This window comes from Mustela lutreola, chromosome 7 (genome assembly GCF_030435805.1).
Source record: "Mustela lutreola isolate mMusLut2 chromosome 7, mMusLut2.pri, whole genome shotgun sequence".
Lineage (NCBI taxonomy): Eukaryota > Metazoa > Chordata > Mammalia > Carnivora > Mustelidae > Mustela > Mustela lutreola.
Genome location: NC_081296.1, coordinates 114,635,553 through 114,655,707, shown reverse-complemented (window position 1 = coordinate 114,655,707; position 20,155 = coordinate 114,635,553). Strand labels below are relative to the sequence as shown.

Genomic DNA, 20,155 nt, shown 5'->3' with positions numbered 1-20,155 from the left:
GCACATAACTAACATCATACTTATAAGGAAAGACTAAATTCCTTCCTCCTAAAACTAGTTATGAGACAAGGAGGTCTGTCCTCAACGCCTCTGGGCACAATAAAGCAGGAAAAGGAAATAAAAGTCATAAACATTAGAAAAGAAAAAGAAAATGGTCTTATTCATAGACAACATGATTATTTACAGAGAAAATCCCAAGATAGGTACAAAAAAAAAAAAGAGAGAGAGAGAGAGAGAGAGAGAGAGAGAGAAAGAGAAACCTACTGGAACTAGTAAGTGAAATTTTTTAAGGTCATAGATTGCAAAGTCAAGCAAAAAATTCATCTCTATATACTGTTACCAATTTCCAAAATAAAAATTTTTAAATACCATGTATAACAGCATCAAGAGCTTAAAATACCTAGAAATATATTTTTTAAAATATGTGCAAGATCTCTATATTGAAAATTATATAGAATTTCTAATATTGATATGGCTGAGAGACATTAGAGACCATCAGCAAATGGAGGAATATACCCAGTTTATGGACTTGACGATGTGTACAACTGTTAAGATGTCAGCTCTCCTCAAATTGATGGATAGATTTAATACAACTTTAATTCAAAATTTAGTACGCTTTTCCGTGGAAATTGATAAGCTGATTCTAAAATTGACATCAGAATTTAAAATACTGAGGATAGCTAAAATAGCCTCCAAACAAACGAACAAAACGCATTTGGAGGACTCGCACTATTTAGCCTTAAGACTTAATATAAAGCAACAGCAATGAAGATGACATGGTATTGGTGTAATGAAAGACCAGTAGATCAACAGAACAAAACAGTTTATAAATAGATCCACAGTAGCGTCAATGATTGGTGACAAAGTTGCCAAGAAAAAAGAAAGTCTTCGAGAAATGGCAGGGAGAAGGAGAATTGGATTGTAGTACAGGGGAAAGAAATCCCAACCCCTCCACACACAAATATTAATTTAAGAAGGAACAAAGACCTAAATATAACACAGACCTAAACATAAAATCCTGTAATCTTCTAAGAGAAAAGAGGACAATATTATTGTGACTCTATGACAGATTTCTTACAGAGAAAAAATGTATAAGCTATGAAAGAGGAGATTGATAAACAGGACTTCAGAGAAATTTAAAACTTCTGCTCAAAGACACCACTAGGAAAGTGAAAAGGCAAGCCACACATGAGGAGAATGTATTCACAATGCCAATTTCTGACAAAGAATGCTTCTCTAGAAAACAAACAACTATAAATCATTAACAGAAAGACAAACCAAATTTCAGAAAACAAAAAGACTTTAGCTGGTACTTGGGAAGAAAAGAACCACATGCAAAAGTACTCAACATCAGGGAACTGCAAATGAAAACCACAAGATACTGTTTCATACCCACTAGACTGTCTAATGTTAAAGAGAATGACTATATCAAGTGTTGGTGAGGAGATGGAATAATCGGAATGCTCATACACTCCTGGTGTGAGTATAAAAATATAAGCATATTAGAAAAACATTTGAGAGTTTCTTATGAAGTTGAACATATATTTCCTTTATTACCCAGCAACTCCAGGACTCTGTATATCTACCCAAGAGGAGAGAAAGGGCACATCGACAGAAATGTATGAACAACCATGCATATTAGCAGCATTGTTCCTAATGACTCCAAACGTCCATCAGGAAGAGAATGGGTAGGTCATGGAATGGGACGCTAACACACACAAGGACATGGGTGGGTCCCACAGAAATTATGCTGAGTGCAAGAAATCAGACACAAGAGAGAACATACTATGTAGTTCCATTTACGTGAGCTTCTGGCATAGAGCAAACTAATCTATGGTGAAAAAAAAAATAAAACATCCCAATTATTGCCTCTGGCAGCAAGAGACTGACTGGGAAAGGACACAAGGGAACTCTCAGAGTGGTGGAAATGTTCTTTACCTTGGATCACGGTGCTGGGGATGCGGCTGCATGCATCTGCTAAAACTCAAATTCCTCCCTTCCAATCTGCTCATTTCACTGTATATATATTTTACCTCAATTAAAAAAAAAAAATAGGGAGTGGGAGGTGGGGGTGGCACCAGGGAGAGAGGACTAGAATCCCTTACAGGGCAGAAGGAGATAAAGATTGTAAGAAAGAGACTATGATCCTTAATTTTTTAACACATTCAGGGCAAAGTGAAAAGTTGGCTCCCAAACCAAAAATCTTTAATACAATTTGACAGACATGAACAAGAAGAGGCAAGAACCCATTCAGCTAAGATGTTGATGAAGAAAATAAAATTCAGTGAGTACGTCAAACAAATCATGAGATCGCCAGATTTGGCAAATATATGTAATCTGGCAATCCAAACCAACAGATCATTACAAACAAAATAGGAGCCAACCCAACATAAAACCATTTTTAAAGTATCATTTACAAAATGCTCTTTTTATAAACTTCCAGGTCAGAAACTCCTACTGACAGCGACTAGGATTACATTTTTACCAGAAACCACCCCAAACTCGTCCTTACCTTCAGTGAAGCTCCCCGTTAGGGTTATTACCACAAACACCTTCCCTTCTGGCTCCAGATCCACCTAGAAGGAGAAAAGAATCATGTGTTATATTCTAACTTTGAAGTCCTTTTTGTGGGGCCTCAAATAATTCTTTACAAAGAGGCCTACATGTGCAAAATCACAGCATTGATCAGACTTAAGAATTTCATTCAACAGCAGACAGGTAAGAAACGCATGAAACCACACGAAACTGTAAAGGCGGAAAAGTGAATCGAAGGGAAATCGTTCTTCCAATGTTTCCGCGTGTCTTGAATTTTAATCTCTTCCATTTTGGCTCTTCGTGATATTATTGAGAAGTACCTGTAAGCTTGGACATTGTTTCTGAAATAACCCTATCTTATGTCAGAGCAACATTTTATTAAACTACATGGCAGGAAGGGGTTCCTGGGTGGCTCAGTCGGTTAAGCATCAGACTCTTGATTTCAGCTCAGGTCATGCTCTCAGGGTTGTGGGATTCAGCCCATTGGGCTCCACACTCAGCAGGAAATCTGCTTGAGATTCCCTCTCTCTCTCTTTCTTTCCTGCTGCCCCTCCCCCGTTCTCTCTCTCTCTCTCAAATAAGTAAATCTTAAAAAAATAAAAATAAAATAACCACGTGACAGATGTATGAAATAGAGAAACAAGGCAACATAAGAGGTAACGAACAAATGTGGCACAGTCAACTGCAACCTTTCCTTTCAGGAAGTGAAAAGTATGAGAAGAGTACAGTCTCCATCTCTACCATTTTCACTTGAGTGTAATTAATCTTCAGCAAGCACAGGGAAGGCAATTCAGGAGCTCTGCACCCATGACTCTTGCCTATTCATCCCTTAAAGCTCTCATCTATGCACTCAGATAGGGATACATCCACTCTGCCAACTCAGCAGCTTGCCGTCTCTGGGCTCCGTCCTGTCCCGGTGCAACATGCCATTCTGGATTCAGGCAGCACCTGCTCTGATCTCACTAGCCCAGGCACACAGGCTCTGCCCTCTTCATGTTGGGTGCTAAGCTTGTACTATCCAAGAACACCTCTAAACCTTAGATTGTGAGGTTCTTTTGGACCCAAATACATCAATTTACAATTGTCAAAATCTTGTTGGATTCAGCCTATGGCTCCATTTCTTTCCTCAAAGAGAGAGACAGGTCCAGAGGAGCTGAGTACAGATACAACTGGTCATTTTAGGTAGAATATTACACTAAAGAAGTTGCAAATCACAACTGTGCTCAAACTAAATGAGGACACGGCCTGACTGCGGCATCTGGTTCTAGACTCTGAGAAAGGTCCTTAACCACCCCAAGCTTCACGCTTCTCATCCAAAAGTCTGTGACGTCACCATTCAGCATTTCTGGCCTGGCTTCCATCAAATGAGCTCAAAGAGCCTTGACAATACTCTTTACTGTTTTGACTGTACCCCTAGGTGACAAAGACTGGGGGAAAAATGCATTGACCTTCCCCTAACTTACCACCACATATTTTTAATGCCACACCCTGATTACAGACTTTTTCAAAATAAAAGATGCTTGCCTTGTTCTGACTCAGAAAGCTTTACCTGTACAATAGCCTATTCTTATAAGCCCCCCATCCCTCGCACAAAATCTGCTTCCAAGGCGTTACCACACTGTCGATCACCCAGCGTTCAAATCGGCTACTTACATCACCATGACCACTAAGTTAACAATATCCCCTAAACTGTCTGAATACCCCTTGTGAACCTTTACGGAACAGTTCTGAAAATAGAGCTCTCTGGAGAGATGACTAAACAGGATGTCAGTCTCTAATTGTCTCCACTCGCTGCCTTGACTTGTTTCAAGTCAAAAATATGTTATTTTTAAAAAGCCACTCCCTCATCTTCAATATAAAGGCCTGGCGGAGAGCACACCAGGCACACGCATTCATCCTCACAACACAAGCGGCTGCTGGCACAGAAGGAGCCACTACCAGCCTCCAGACAAACAGACAACCCCGTCCCACCTCGGAGATGCCCTGGCCCAGGGCCAGCTTGGAAACTCCCTCCAAAAGCAGGCCACGCCCTCACCCTGCCCCTGCCCTACACGTGGCCAGAGCTGCTCTGACACCAGAGATCCCACTAGCAGAATCCAGAGCTCCCGTAAGCAGAACAGGTTTGCCTTCTCAGGCTTGACCAGTGCCACCATCATCATGGACAAGCCAGACTCAAACACCAGCTTCAAGCCTACGCCACCTACACCCCTGACCTTCGAAGACGGTTTTACAAACGGCGGGTTTGACATTAGTGTGACATGAAATCAAATAGAGTTGGGTTGCACACAACCGGGATTCTGGAAGAGTAAACACGTATGTGTCACGTTGTAAGGAAAAGTGTTATGTCATGAAACTTCTGCTTGTGTTTTCATATGCATTTTGAGGGTGTACTGGTGTAGAAATGCATTCCTGTGTTGCAGACAAACAGTTTGGAAAATGGCCTTCCAGATCCCCTTTTCCATTTACTCAGTGCTGATGGGCTGCCAATATCTATTCGTAGTGACTGCTTAGACCCCCTCCCCACGACTGCGTGCCAGCCAACTTGCTACCTCTGCAGTGGGCCTCATTCATTCCTCCATTGCATAGAAAGATCTCTCTCTAAAAGCGGAAGTATAGCAACCAGTAATTTCCATGCACTCATCCTAGTCTCTCCCCTACTGGTAGATGTTTTCTCTCCAGCTAGAACATCCATTCTAGCCTCCAGGAATTGCACTTTGGCTCTTATTCCAGAACTACCCTTCCCTTGTAGGTAGTCCCAATGATTCAGCTGGGATTCTGCCCTCAGCTCCATGGGCCACATGACCCAGGTCTTGTCAATCAGAGCACTGAATTCCTCCAGCCATGATGACTGGTCTAGAGAGGACACATGGCCTCTACACGGTCAGCTGAGTAATCATAGCTCTCTTCCCCCCAGTCACTGGCTTGGGTTTGGGCACAAAAACCAAGAGGGTCCAATTAGGAATCCTGGACCTATAAGACAGAGACAAGATCTCACATCTGCTGAATTTTGATCTAGAAGGACATAAACTTGGGAGTATCCAGCTCCCTTCCTGCCGGGCTGGAGAAGGAAGCCAGGTAAGAAGAGAAAGCAGAGAGACAGAAAGAGACCAGATCTTGATATCACTTAAACCCTGAGATCAAGCCTTGCTTGATTCTTCTGGACTTTTGAGTTATTAGAGCCTATAAATTCCTTTCGGTTTGGCCAGTTTGAGTAGGGTGTTCTACCATTAACATCCAAAGACTTATCCAAATTGGCAGCCAAAGAGAATACGTCAAATATATAAAAACAGTTACACCTCCCTCTATACTTTCTAACATCTATGCTACCACATACACCCTGACCCTCTGCCTCCCTCTGGCACTGAAGCAGCCCATGCAACCCTTGGCAAGTGCCATTGTCAAATCCAAAGCACATCTGTGTTTATTTCCACTGCTCTCTGCAGCTCTGATCCTCGACAGCTTCCTTGTTCATGAATTTCTTTGCTTCCAGGACACTCTCTACCCTGGTCTTCCCGCACTCTTCTCTTTCTCTCTCAGGCTTCTTTCCAGCATCTCTCTCTCTCTCTCTCTTCCTCTCCTCTCCCCCCTCCCCCTCCCTCAGGTTGCCTTTAAATCTTGGGAAGTCCTCTTTTTCCTCCATTGGAAGATTCAGCCTTGTGATTTTAGCACCAACTTGAGATTTTCTGGGGTAGGAGTAGGAGAAAGAAACAAACATACGGGAATCCCCGAAAGGGTACAGGTTAAAGATGGGGGACAGTGTTGTATTCATTTCCTAAGTCTCCAGCACAGACCTCCATATGCACCTTTTCTGGAAAGACTCCACCCCCTTGTCCCAATGAGACAAGTCCAGTTCAATATATCAACATGCCCAGAATCCAAATTCTCATTGTATACTCCCTTAATTGAAACCCCACAGTCCTGACTCCACCACGGACCTGGCAGCCTAGGCTCCTACCCACATACATCTAAATCTACCTGACCCCATCAAACCCACTTACTGTGCCTCTCCTAAAGTTGCCTCTTCCTCCCTATTCCTACTGCCCTGCCTCACCTGATCACCTGCAATGGCCTTCTAGCTATTTCCTGTCTCAGACTCACCCTCCCCCACCTGCTGCCAATGACAGGTTTCCAACTCCTTAGCCTGGCACATAGCCCTGCAGGCTGTGTCCCCACCATGCCAAACACATATACAACCTGTTCCCCAGCCTCTTCAAATTACTTGTAGATTCTCGAGGGAGGCTTTTTTTTTTTTTTTTTTTTTTTTTTCATTTAATCTGAGAGATCAACAAAACATGTTTACAGTCAGATAGTATACTGGGGCATATAGTCAAAACTGTGAAAAATACACATTACCTGTCTGACACTTATTGCCTAGGGACTGGAGGCAGGTAATCTTTCTGCCTAGAAAACCCTTTCCTCTCTTTAATTGTCAAACTCCTATTTATCAATCAAGATGCCACTCAGATGATGGACATTAAGGAGGGCACGTGATGCAATGAGCATCGACTGGTATATAAGACTGATGAATAACTGACCTCTATGTCTGAAACCAATGACACATTATATGTTAATTAATTGAATTTAAACTAAAAATGGACACATTTAGCATGCTTTCTGTAACAGACACTGAGGGAAGAACTCTAACTCATACTAACTCTTCTCTCATACAGACCACTTCGGTGGGTCAGTAGGGCAACTCCTGGGCCCTGGTCAGTAAGCAATAAACTTTAAAAATGACATTCTAATGCACAAACAGGTAAATGGGAAAAACTCAGAGACAATAAATGGTGCTATAAACAACCAGAGGTTCACATGCAAAACAACTTCAACTCTGACATTGTAACCTACAACAAAAATTAACTCAAAATGCATCACAGACCTAAATGAGAAACTTAAAATTTAATAGCTCAAGAAAAATAATAAGGGAAAATTGGGGGCACTGATTTAGTCCAACAAATTTTTCTAGATACAAAACCAAAAGCGCAATCCGTGAAAGAAAACAATAAATTGGACTTCACCAAAATTAAAGTTTCTGCTCTTTGAAAGACACAGTCAAGAGTATGAAAGATGAATCACAGATTAGGAGAAAATAGTTGGAAATCATATATTTGATAAAATACCGGTATCCAGGATAAAAAACTTGCAAAACTCAATAATAAGAAAACAAGCAATCCAACTTTTCAAAAACAGATTTCATCATTTCATGTTTCCCCAAGGATATACAGATGGCAAATAGGTACAAAAAATACAAGCTCAACATCATTACTCATTGGAGAAATGGAAATTAAAACCACAATGCAACAATAACATATACCTGCTAGGACGGCTAAATTGAGAAGTCCAACCATACTGTTTGTACAAATACGGAACAACTGGAATCCTTACACACTGATGGGACTGTAAAATGGTACTACTACTTTGCAAACAGCTGGACATTTTCTTAAAAAGTTGCACATACGCCTCCCATTTGACCCAGCTATTCCCCTCCGGGTAATTACCCAAGAATCGAGACCTCTTGTGTCCACACAAAGATATGTACACAAATGCTCCCAGGAGCTTTTAAAAAATGTGTAAAGCCACACACTGGAATAGTATTCAACAATAACAAGAATGAACTGTGGATGCACGCAACAGCATGGGAGATATTGAATGAGAGATACCAAACAGAGAGGGTGGTTGGGTGATGCACATGGGGGAGGGTATGTGATACGCTAAGTGCTGTGAAGCGTGTAAGACTGATGAATCACCGACCTGTACCCCTGCAGCAAATAATACATTATACATTAATAAAAAATAAATTAATAAATAAATAAAAATTAGAAGAAGAAAAAAGAAACCGAACAGAGTACATTCTGTCTAGAAAAGGCAAACTAATCAGTATGGACAGAAAACTCATCAGAGGTTGCCTGGGAGTGGGAGTAAGGAAAATAGGACAAGCCGTAGAGCGGGATTACCCAAAGGAGAGTGACCAGACAATTAAATGGAGAAAGAATAGTCTTTTTAACTAATGGTGCCAGGACAACTGGATATCCATATTCTAAGGAATGAAGGCGGCCCCCTACATTTTACCATATGGAAACATGGACTCCAAGTAGATCACAGACCCAACGCAAGAGCTAAAACTATAAAAATCTTACAAGAAAGCATAGGATTAAGTTTTCCTGACCTTGGGTTAGGTGATGGTTTCTTAGGTATGACATCCAAGTATAGGATATGAACAAGTGACAAAAAATAAATAAATAAAAATTAGAAACAAACCAAAATCAAGGAAGATTCTACACCTCGATGCCCAGATACCCTTTTCCAAGTGCCGCGCTCATCAACTTTCCCCCAGCAAAGCCTCCGCAGGCTTCCCAGTGCCTTCAGAATAAAATTCAAGCTGCTCCACCTAGCTTTCTGGGCCACCTGGGTTCTCTTTTGACTACCTCCCCACTAATTTACCCAAACCTCTTTTTCAAGCTTCCATCCTTTAAACCTGCTTTTCTGGTCAGGCCTGTCTCCTCACCAGGGCATAGCCATACCTTTGCTCCTTCTGTTGCCTCTGCTTGGAAAATCTCTCTTCACCTATCCATTCATTCAAACCTTTACTGAATTACTCCTAGGGCTGGGATCACCGCCAGGCACTCAAGATCTCCCAAAGTTGTTCCCTGGGGCTGACAGTGGGATGCGTAACCAAGTGCACCTGACAAGAAAACCAAGAAAACGACGCAGCCACAGGAGCTGAAGGAAGAAACTTATGCCAGGAAGATCTTGACATGCACACTGATCCCTCCAGTCTCAAAATTCCTATCTCGATTACTGTCTTAATACTTATTTATGCCCTTGAACAATTAGATAAATTTCATCTACTTATATCCTGTCACTTGCAATAAGTCTGTACGCTCCATCCAGCAGGATCTGACAATTTTATGTTCCCCAAAGGGCCTAGCAGATTTCCTTGAACCAAGTAAACACTCCAAATATCTGTTGATCCGATCTAATGAGTTGAATTGGAAGTTTCATTTGACCACCTCAATTTCATCACCTATAAAATGGAATAATATTTTGTCTTATAAGAAAAATGTGACAGCACTTCATAAATAGAAAAGCACTCCAAGATGCCAGTAGCCTACGCACTGCACGGGCCCACTGCCTATAAATTATGCTCTGTTCACATGATATACCCACCAGATAACCAGGAACCCCTCTTTCCTCCCTACACCCCCGAGCCAAGGTTTGCTTTCCCCTTGGCATCACTTGAGCAAGTCACTTACATCCCGACTCCATCTCCTTGGCCATGAAATGAGAGGGTTGTCTAAAAACCTTTCTAGCTCCAAGGTTGCATGATTCTAAACAGGCTTGGATAAAAGCCTGCACACAGGACTCAACGGAAACACTCATTTAATTAACTGGTAATAACTTACAACCATTTCCCTTCACAAAAGGCATTAGAATTGATCATAGACAGGAACCTTCTGCCTACTTAATATTCATCTTGTCCTGGGATAAGCAGAGGGATCTAGCATATTAAAAGGAAAAACAATCCTTTATTTGGGCAAAGGTAGACGTTTACCTAGACTCTCTGGGCCTTGAGCCAGACATCTGTGATATTCAGATTCTGGCCCAGTGACATGTTTCTATAACTTTTCTAAGTCTTGCTCTAGGGATAAGTAACAACCTAAAAACATGATAAGGCATTTCACAATTTTCTTCCAGCTGAAACTATCAGCCTTAAGAATGAGAATTCTAATTCCTAGAGGCAAAACATGCAGGACTGTCCCAATAACCAACAAGGAGGTGTGTGGCTGTGTTCTTCAGTAACAGAAATAATAGTTACTGTGTCTTGAGTTCATCAGTGTGTAGGAGCTACGTGCCTAACCTACACTGTTTCTCACCTTCACCATCTGCAAGGTAAATATCACCACTGCCACTATACAGATGGGGAAAAATGAAGGCTCAGAGAGGTTGTGGAATTGACCAAGGTCACCAGCAGTCACCTGGTCCTTTGGCTTGGGTCTCTTGGGTCACCTGCCCCAAGGCTGCTGTGTGTAACTGCACCTGCATATAGGTTACTGTAGCCTTGCCCACTGCCTTTTGCTCCCCCTGATGCCAGCTTGCTTGGGCTTCCGGCATGTTAGGGCACCACATCACTGGTCTCCTTTGCAAACTCAGGTAACACTCATGCCGTCAGCACCTGAGGGTGCTCCCTGCCAAATGCCAGCTTCAGTGTACCAAGCACACCTCTTCACTGCCAAGGCCAGTGGGTGTGGCCCCAGACCAGTGTGACAGTGTCACTAGATGGCTCCCTACAGGGGTACGAGGCAGAAGTTGCTAAGCATGGCAAGTCTGTGCTGGGGCTGGTGAAAAGCAGCAGGCAGCTCAGGTCCCATTAGTCAGCTGCCTGAAGGACCCGAGTCAGGGTCATGTGCTGTAGACACACAGTGCGTCCCCTCACTGTAGGAAGGAATTTAGAACAAAGCGGGGTGAATGAGGCAAATCCTACAGCCCTGCTAACTTTCTATTTTCATCTAACCATCAGATAAGTTTTAGGAGTTAAAGGCACACTAAGAAATACCACAGATTAAAAATTATCAGAAAAAGATGGCAAAAACTGAACAGAAAAGTGGGACTTATCAAATCTGAGGTTGAAAGTGAAGAAAGATATTATCTTTACTTTAGTGATTAAATCCTCATCTTGCCAAGTCTGGACCCTTCACTGTGGTGAGAGAGGAGGCTGGGAAAAGAGCCCTGGACTGTGGCCACAGCTCTAGTAATAGGACATCTGGTAGGAAGACTAGCATTTAAGTCTTTTTCTTATCTAATATTCTTAGAGCTCCAAATCAGAAGTGGTTTCTGAATTCCACTGGGCAAGTAAAGATGTTTGAAGACTACTAAAGAATCTGCCTCTAAAATTCATATTTAAGGCATATGTTAACTCTTCACCAGCCAAGCTACACATACCCACAAAACTGCTGTAAATTTAAATTTAGAATTATTTCACTCAGAGCCAATTACCTCTATGTTCTAGCATAAACTATGTCTCTTTTGGCAAAGGTAAAGTCTAGTGCATTATAATTAATTCTTCAAAGTTTCACTGCCCATAATGAAAAAATCAGGAATAGTCAAAATTGGATATCTCTGTGGACTAATTGGATATCTCTGTGGACTAATTTTGTTTTTTTCTCTGCCAAGGAGTGGGCTAAGGAGAGAGAGAAATGGTGTACTTGTATCTTCTAAGTGCTGTGGGTGTGTTTCTCTCAATCTTTGACTGAGGGACTGAAAACGTAAATTAAATGAAAGTTGCCTTAGGCTCTTCTAAAGGCTTCACTACAAGTCCTCCCCCTTTACCTCCTAGGCAGTTTAATCCGGTGCTGGAAGGTTTACCAGATGCCTTCTTTATGAAAGAGGACAGAGGCTCTGAAGGAACCTGCCTATGCCTCCAGGCGGTCTAGAACTGCTGGCGCTGCTCCTGATAGACTAAAAGGAACAGGCCAAGTCCTTGGAAGAAGCCAAACACCCTCCCTAGAAAACAGCAGAGGCCTCTCAAAGTAACACCCTTCAAAACTAAAAAGGCACCTTCCTTCTCCTCCAAGAGGGTGTCCACAAGGACCTCATGCCAAGCAGACTCTGAATCTAGAGAGAGAACCATAGTAATTGTGTTCCCTCTCCATATGGGGTATCCTCTACATCAAGGAACACTTTAAAGGGTCACTTTTCTTCATGATCTCTACCTTTCTCTTTTCTGCTCCATAGATCCTTCTAGAAAGAAAACATACTGTCTCCTTGCCAGGATGAGACACTAGATGAAAGGGACAGGTGGCTTTTGACCATGGCTGGAGGAGATGAATGTCGTCCTACTCAGCAGCCTCAAGGCCTCTTTCCTTTTCCACAACCTCTGTGGTTGTCTGATAAGAGCTGTTAGCCCCATAAAAAGCCTCCTTCTCTGAGGGGAAGCTCCCACAAGAAAGGAGAAATAGCAGGAGCTGGAGAGTCTAGTAAGTTTTGCCACAGATGTTAAGTTTACTTTCCTAGAGTGAAGAGGCAGATATGAAATATCTGTACTGAAATAATTATTCCCTCCTGCTCTGCCCCCATCCTAACATTTTAAACTAAAGATCTCAGGTTATTTAAAAAAAGGAAGGGATATAAATAAATCCAGAATTATTCTACATTGTTGACTCTTATTCTATTCACCATAATAGAGGAAGAAGGCAAAAGCTTTAGCAAAACCAAAGCAAGGAAATAAGTCAAAACTGCATATTTAGCATCTTTAAGCATTCAAGATGCTTTATAAACTTCTCTACTTAATTGTTCATTAATCAGGCTCCAGGTCAACTTTAGAAGACTCTGAATTTGAAGGGACACCAGAAACTACATCAAGCCCAAGCGTCTCTCCCAATGGTTATCTGATGACACCTTTATTCTTTTTGGTCTTCCAGAGAGAAGGAGATATGAAAGCTCTGCAGAAGGGGCATTTATACCCTTCCAAGGAATTCAGATAGTTTTCCAGATAGGTCCGAGAAGGAAGTCTATACAAGTCCATAGAGGGCCTTTTGGGGTTATATATGGTTGAATGTAGACTGTGTCAATGAAATGGGCCAAAAAACAAGGCTGGAAAGGAAAGGGTATTCAATCAACCATGGACTTGTGGCACATTGGAAAGCTAGCCCTTACCCAAGGACAATGGAGAACCACTGAAGGGTTTCAATCAACAATGTTGCAGAATCACACCTACATGACAGGTCCCTATAGACAGGGTGTTGGGGTTATAAGGAGAGAGAAGCTAGTGTTGGCAATACACATTCAAAGGCTAGTTAAGTGGTCTTAACGAAGAATGGAGAAGACTTGAGCTAAGCCAGCAACAGAGGGGATGGATAAGAGGAGGCAGACAGGGGAAAGACAGGACAGGGAGAAGCAGTTAAACCTAACAAGCAGTCACAGAGTCTCCAAGGCCAATGATAATCCCTGGTGCCATTAACTGAGACAGGAACTCCAAAGGCATGGGCAGATCTGGAGGAGAGACAGATTCAATGCGTGATCATTACCCATCTTAACGGACCATCTACTGGGCTGCCTCAGATGGAGAAGGAGGAAGGCTATAAAGATATAAAATAGAGCCCAGCGCAGTCTCAGCAGAAGAGGTAAGGATAGCATCAAAAGCACTGTGCATGCAGATCAAGAGAAGGAATATTCAGGCTTCAATAAGTGGGGGAGAGGCCACTGTGAGTCACGAGAGCATCATGAGCAGAGCTAGAACAAATAGCAGAATACAGACTAGACCAGTGTACTTGCAAGAGCGTCCATTCAGAGGACTAAGAGAAGGTTGGAGGCAAAACCCTAGAAGCAGCTGCTCTGTGAGAACTCTGACCTTATTAATCAGGCCAAGGGCAGTCACTGGAGATTTCTGATTAGGCAGATTGATGGACAGTAACATGTAAAAGGGACATTTTCTCTACTAGACCAATGAATGTGGAAGCACTATAGTCTAGAAATACAAAAAGTTTCATAAGGATAGAATCAGCAGAAATTAAATATCCTAAGAAGAGAGTAAATGAAATTAGTAGAAAAGCAAAGAAACATTGAATTTTGGACCTGGGTAACCTAGGGGTTGGCAAACTATGACCCACAGATCAATTTCAGCCCACTGCCTATTTTTGTAAGTAAAATCTTATTGAAACACAGCACACCTATCTTTGTTGATGTATTATCTATGGATGCTTTTGTGCTACAAAAGGCAAAGTTAAGTAGTTATGACCAAAACCTTAAAGCCCACAAAGCCAAAAATATTTACTGTCTGGCCCTTTACAGAAAATGTCTGCCAACCTCTGTTGCTATTAATCAAACCAGGGAACTCAAGGGGAAGGAACATGTTTTAGAAGGAAGGAAATGAATTCAAATTTGGATACAAGGTACTCAAATAGAAACATCTGGCAAGAAGTTAGAAACACAGACAAATTATAAAGACAGGGTTGGGGGTTTTATTTGGGAATCTTTCTCAAAAGGTGATCACTAAGAGCCATGAAACTTTTCAAGAAAGCACAGAAATGGAAGCAACAGGAGAGGAGACTGATTTAGGAGACAGAAGAAAGAACCAGAGATGCAATCGAGAGGTGGGTGACCTTGCCCAAGCACAGTGTCATGGGACATGGGGAGAAAGCAACTTCAAAAGAGAAGAGAAGCCACATGCTTGAGAGGTGGAGGACGATAAGGACTTAAAGGTGTCCTCAGGCTTGGGAAACAGGAGGTAACAGACAGACTTCTTCCATGATACCCATCCCATCTTTAGCAGCTCTGTTACAAAGGTCCTCCCCATTCTAAGCTAAAGCACATCCATGGCCCTGAAGCCTCCCCTGCAAGTTTAGTTCTACCACTACGATTTCCCCTGCCAAGATAAGAAGAGAGAGAACAGCACAAAGGCACGAAGGAAAATGTAGTTTAGTTAAATCAGACTACATAGTTTGAGTTTGAAGGTAAAGCTGGAAACACAAGCTTTGGATGCCAAGTGGAGTTCAAATTTAAATTTTAAAAAGCGGACTGGTAATAGTAAGACAGGCTGGAAGACAAGCCGACAGGGAGTAGACTGGATGGGGGAAAGGAGGGACAGTTAGGAGACTGTTCCGATGGTACAGGTGAGCAGTGAAAGAGACAAGAGGAAAACACTGCAAAAGGAGCTCAAGATGACATGCAGACTAAGGGTTTGAGATGATGTAAAGCCAAAAAAGGGCTCCAGTATCTGGAAGCTTCTCACACAACCTAAAGAAGAGAGTCTAGAAGTTCAGTTGGTTGAGCACAACTTTAATTTTTAAACATATTGATTCCTTAAGGAGACATCCAGGTAGAAGTGTTTGGCAAAAAGATAGAAACTTAAAGTCAGAAACTTAAAACAAAGGGCCAGGCAAAGTTTTAGGCATCACCTGTACAAAAGCAAGACTGAGCCAAAAGACAGTTGATCCCAAGGATAGGAGGTACAGTTCAAAGAGCAAAGATACCAAGGACCAAAGCCATGTTTAGAGGCTAGGAGAAAGCAGAACCAGTAACAGAAAGAAGAGAGTGCAGAAAGGCACTGTATTCACACTCGGTACCCTGGGCAGTTTCACATGATTTTTTTCCCTTTAATCTTCACAACTGCCTTCCCATAAGGAGAACATTAGTACCATTATCCCCACCATATGTACAGTCACCCAAGGTGAAAGAATAAATCGGTGGCAAGTTAAAGTAGGTTTGGACTTTAAGGTCCCACTATCATCCGCACCACTCTGTGAACAGAATCCTAAAGCAGTTGTCTTCTTGATCAACCTGATTCATAACTGCCACACACGAAGGTTTCATGAAGGGGCGCCTGGGTGGCTCAGTGGGTTAGGCCTCTGCCTTCAGCTCAGGTCATGGTCTCCAAGTCCTGGGATTGAGCCCTGTGTCAGGTTCTCTGCTCGGTGGAGAGCCTGATTCCCCCCTCTCTCTCTGCCTGCCTCTCTGCCTACTTGTGATCTCTGTCAGGTGAATAAATAAAATCTTAAAAAAAAGAAGGTTTCATGAAGTTCACCTGCTCCATTCTCTCACTTCCTCCTAAAGCAACCTTTGTCCACTTTTAGGAACTAGTTTCCATCCACAGCTGCAACCCCACCAGGTCATCAGCCCGGTGACAGCCTAAGAGCAGAGCAACTTCTAAGCATCAGGTGGAATTAGAACAGAACTGCTTCCAGATACAACGGGCTGGCAGGACTTTCAACAGGATGTTAGACAAAATGGTGAGTTGGGGCTATTGATGAACTCGGGAAGGAAGAAGAAAGACCTGAGATAGAACACCCACCACCCCCTTCCTAACCCACATCTAAATCAGAGGCACTCAAACACCTTGAACTAGGACTCTTTGGATGGGGGGGTTTCACCAAAAGGTAAAACCCAACCCACATGGTTTCCTTCCCTTAGAGCAGCAAACAAGGCCCCAGAGAATTGCCTTTTCCTATAAGATACTGTTGTCTAATACCTATTCCTATTTCGCCTAGCAGCAGGCTCAAATTCTTAAGAATGCTTTCATTAGCACAGGGGGGTTTCTAGGGCAGTAGGAGTAGGGTAGATCCAGAACACTCAGCATTTGTCAAAACCCTTAAAACTTCACAGCACCATAAACTTGAATGCATGTCATTAAAAAATAAAAAGCATTTAGGGAGTCAAGAGATCCCAGGATGGAATGCAGACCATGACATGAGACTCAGCTGAATTAAAGTGGATGCAATCTCCTCACTGAAGGGAGTGAGAGAAAAGGCGCTGACGTAAGGGAATCTGGATGTGAGGGAAGCCTCAAGGCAACAGGAAGCACTGAACTCCAGCTAAACTTGTGGGGTGGGAGTTAACCATTCTGACAGCACTATACCTGTCAGTAACAGACGGATGGAGGGTGGTGGGAGTCTGCAGATGAGGGAGAGGGGCTGGAACAGCCCATGTGGTACTGCCCTGGAGTTGGAGACATCCCTGTGAGCTCAGGTTTGCTTAATACAGCTACAGAGGAATAGATCCAGAAATACTTACAGATATGTATACAAAGTTAGGATACATACACCTATTTCCTTGTTCTGTCAGCTGGGAGAACCCGGACGCAATGAGCAACACGCACACCCAACCATCCAGAACTTTGGTTTCTAATTCTGCTGAGAAAAAGGAACCAGGGCTCCTGGGAAAAATGGCTGATTCCAAGACTGTGTCAAGGACTATATAAAATGAGCCTGGAACATCTTATAGTACCAGAAACAGAAAGTGTTAAAAAAAAAAAAAAAAAAAAAAGAAAGAAACACCGTGATTGGGGGGTGGGGGGTTCCTGTAGTGTAGTGCTCATCACACTGTCCTGACACATTGATAGAGGTATGCCACAAAAGGGAAGGGAGACCCCAAAAGACCTCCCAAAGGCCAAAACTGGAAGAGTTTGAGCCAAAAAGTAATGTAGTATTATATATAACCTAAAGGATCAAGTAAATATTCCCAAGTCTACACAGACCTAAATAAATGATTGAATAAATAAATAAATGGGGGGAAGGGACAAATCTCCAAACCAGAATATCAAATGATGTGTGTACATACCGGTCCCCTCCAGGAGGGGGTGCATAACTTGCCACACCTTTAGTGTGGGCTGTACACAGTGACTTATAGTGACTTCCTTCCAAAGACTACAGTACAGAAATGGGTGGGGAGAGGAGTCCTTTTATAGAAGAAACCTGACAAACACTAGGCAAGCCATGTGATCAAGGTCCACACGGAGAGGATTATATCATGGTGATAGCCTGTATGTATGTGCAATGATGTAATTGATGTGATGTAATGAAATATGGCACTTTAGTTCTGGGATCTTCCTCCCCAAAATTCCATTATCCCCTGTCTAATGACAAGAGAAACCTTAAGCAAAGCCAAATTGAAGGATATTCTACACAACACCTGACTGGTACTCCTCAAGCTTCTAAGCTCACCAGAAACAAGGTCAGTTTGAAAAACTGTGACTTCAAACCCTAAAAAACATGCTTAATTTTTCCACTTTCTATTTCCCCCTGCCCTGTGATTTCCAACTATAGCTTCTGATGGCCAGTTCTCCAAGGACTGATGGGAAGAGGTGGTCTCAACACCACAGCAGAATTCTGGATGGAATCCTGACACAGAAAGGGAACCAAGATGCCCTTCAACAGATGAATGGATAAAGAGGATATGGTCCACATATACAATGCAGTATTATGCCTCCATCAGAAAGGATGAATACCCAACTTTTGTATCAACATGGACACGGGATTGGAAGAAATTATGCTGAGTGAAATAAGTGAAGCAGAGAGAGTCAATTATCATATGGCTTCGCTTATTTGTGGAGCATAAGGAATAACATGGAGGACATGGGGAGATGGAGAGGAAAAGGGAGTTGGGGGAAACTGGAAGGGAAGATGAACCATGAGAGACTATGGACTCTGAAGAACTAACTGAGGGTTTTGGAGGGGAGGGGGTTGGGAGATTGGGTGAACCTGGTGGTGGATATTAAGGAGGGTATGTATTGCATGGAGCACTGGGTGTGGTGCATAAACAATGAATTCTGGAACACTGAAAAGAAATTGAAAAAATAAAAAAAATTTTAAAAGATTGCAAAAAAAAAAAAAAGAAAGGGTACATTAGGTAAAAACTAAGGAAATTAAATTAATCTATGAGGTTTAGGAATAATATATCATTATTGGTTCATTAGCTGTGACGACTGTACCACACTGACGTAAAAGAGTAATAACAGAGGAAACTGGGTGTGGGGATATATGGGCATTCTCCATATTATCGTCATGATCTTTCTGTAAGTCTGAAATTATTTTTTAAATGTCTATTTAAGAAAAACACCTTTTAAATAAAACCTGCCTCCAGTGAGCCCTAAATCCAGGTAACTTTCAGAGAGATTAAAGTCTGAATTTAGCAACAATATGATGGGTGATAAATCTGATTCTGTCACCAAATGAATGAAAAGAAAGCCAGAGGCGGCTGTGCCAACGAATACCTAACCTTTTCGGAGTGTGTATGCAACATTACCATATGAATGCTAAGACAACCCGTTCCTAACTTCCCCCACCTGGCACAGGGGCAGGACTTCCCGCCTGAGCCAGTTCCCATACGGTGATGTTCTGTGTGACTCCATACTCTTGGAGGAGGTCCAAAGTGACAACCCTGGGGCTTTAAAAAAAAAATTTTTTTTTATTATGTTCAGTTAACCACTGTATAGTGCATAATTAGTTTTTGATGTAGTGTTCAATGATTCATTAGTTAAGATTTATTAGAGAGAGAATGAGAGAGGGATAGAAGGAGAGAAGGCAAGGGGAGGGGCAGAGGGAGAAGCAGATTCCCTACTGAGCAGGGAGCCTGATGCAGGACTTGAACCCTGGGATCATGACCTGAGCTGAATGCTGAACCCAAGCACCCCCACAGGGCTTTATTTTAGAAGTATACCTTTCTCACCTGTTCTCAGATAAGCTGCTGGTCGGGTGTTCTCTCTTAAGTTGAAGTAGAGGAAAAGCACAAAGTGAGGGGAAGAGAGAGGCAATGAGAAGAAAGAGGGGAGACAGAGAGAGAGAAAGAGAGGGAGAGAGAAATCAGCTACAAACTGCTTCCAACTACCATCTAACATAATGAGTATTTTTTCTGAAGCTAAGGCCGCGTAATGCGAATGACATCATGCCCATTACACCATCTGATTTCACAAAGAGTTGTAGAAAATCTGAATAGCAACGCCTCAGCTAAAAAACAGATGGACTCAGAACAGGTTTTCAAGACAGTCCCGCTTTTCATTATTCTGCCCAATGCCAAGCGAGGAAGAACTGTAGGACCTTCTCCCGGCCCCTGGCCAGGCCTCCCCATCCCCCCACCCCCCACCCCCGCTCCAGAGTCTCCTGCTTTACCTCACACAAATGCAGGTCCCCAGCCCAAGTCTAGAGAACGGCAGCCCAACCATCCAAGTCTTCCAGGGACGGACTCTAATGCCCACTCACGTCTGGCCGCCACTATAATTACTTCTTCCTTCATGGTTCTCATTACTCCATCCTTCTCTGTCCACCAACAACCCAAGCAACTGTATAATTTGCTATTGTAGAGTCCTCAATAAAAAAATATAATTTTTTGCATACCCATTGTATCATATTAG

General features: G+C 42.5%; 1 protein-coding gene across 1 annotated transcript in view; it reads right to left on the bottom strand.

The window, feature by feature from the left end:
• Positions 1-20,155, bottom strand: part of PRKCH (protein kinase C eta) — a 225,288-nt gene that overhangs the window by 155,266 nt on the left and 49,867 nt on the right. The window contains exon 2 of the mRNA XM_059182259.1: positions 2,513-2,576. Within this exon, the coding sequence (XP_059038242.1) occupies positions 2,513-2,576 (64 nt within the window). The remainder of the gene's footprint in view (positions 1-2,512; positions 2,577-20,155) is intronic.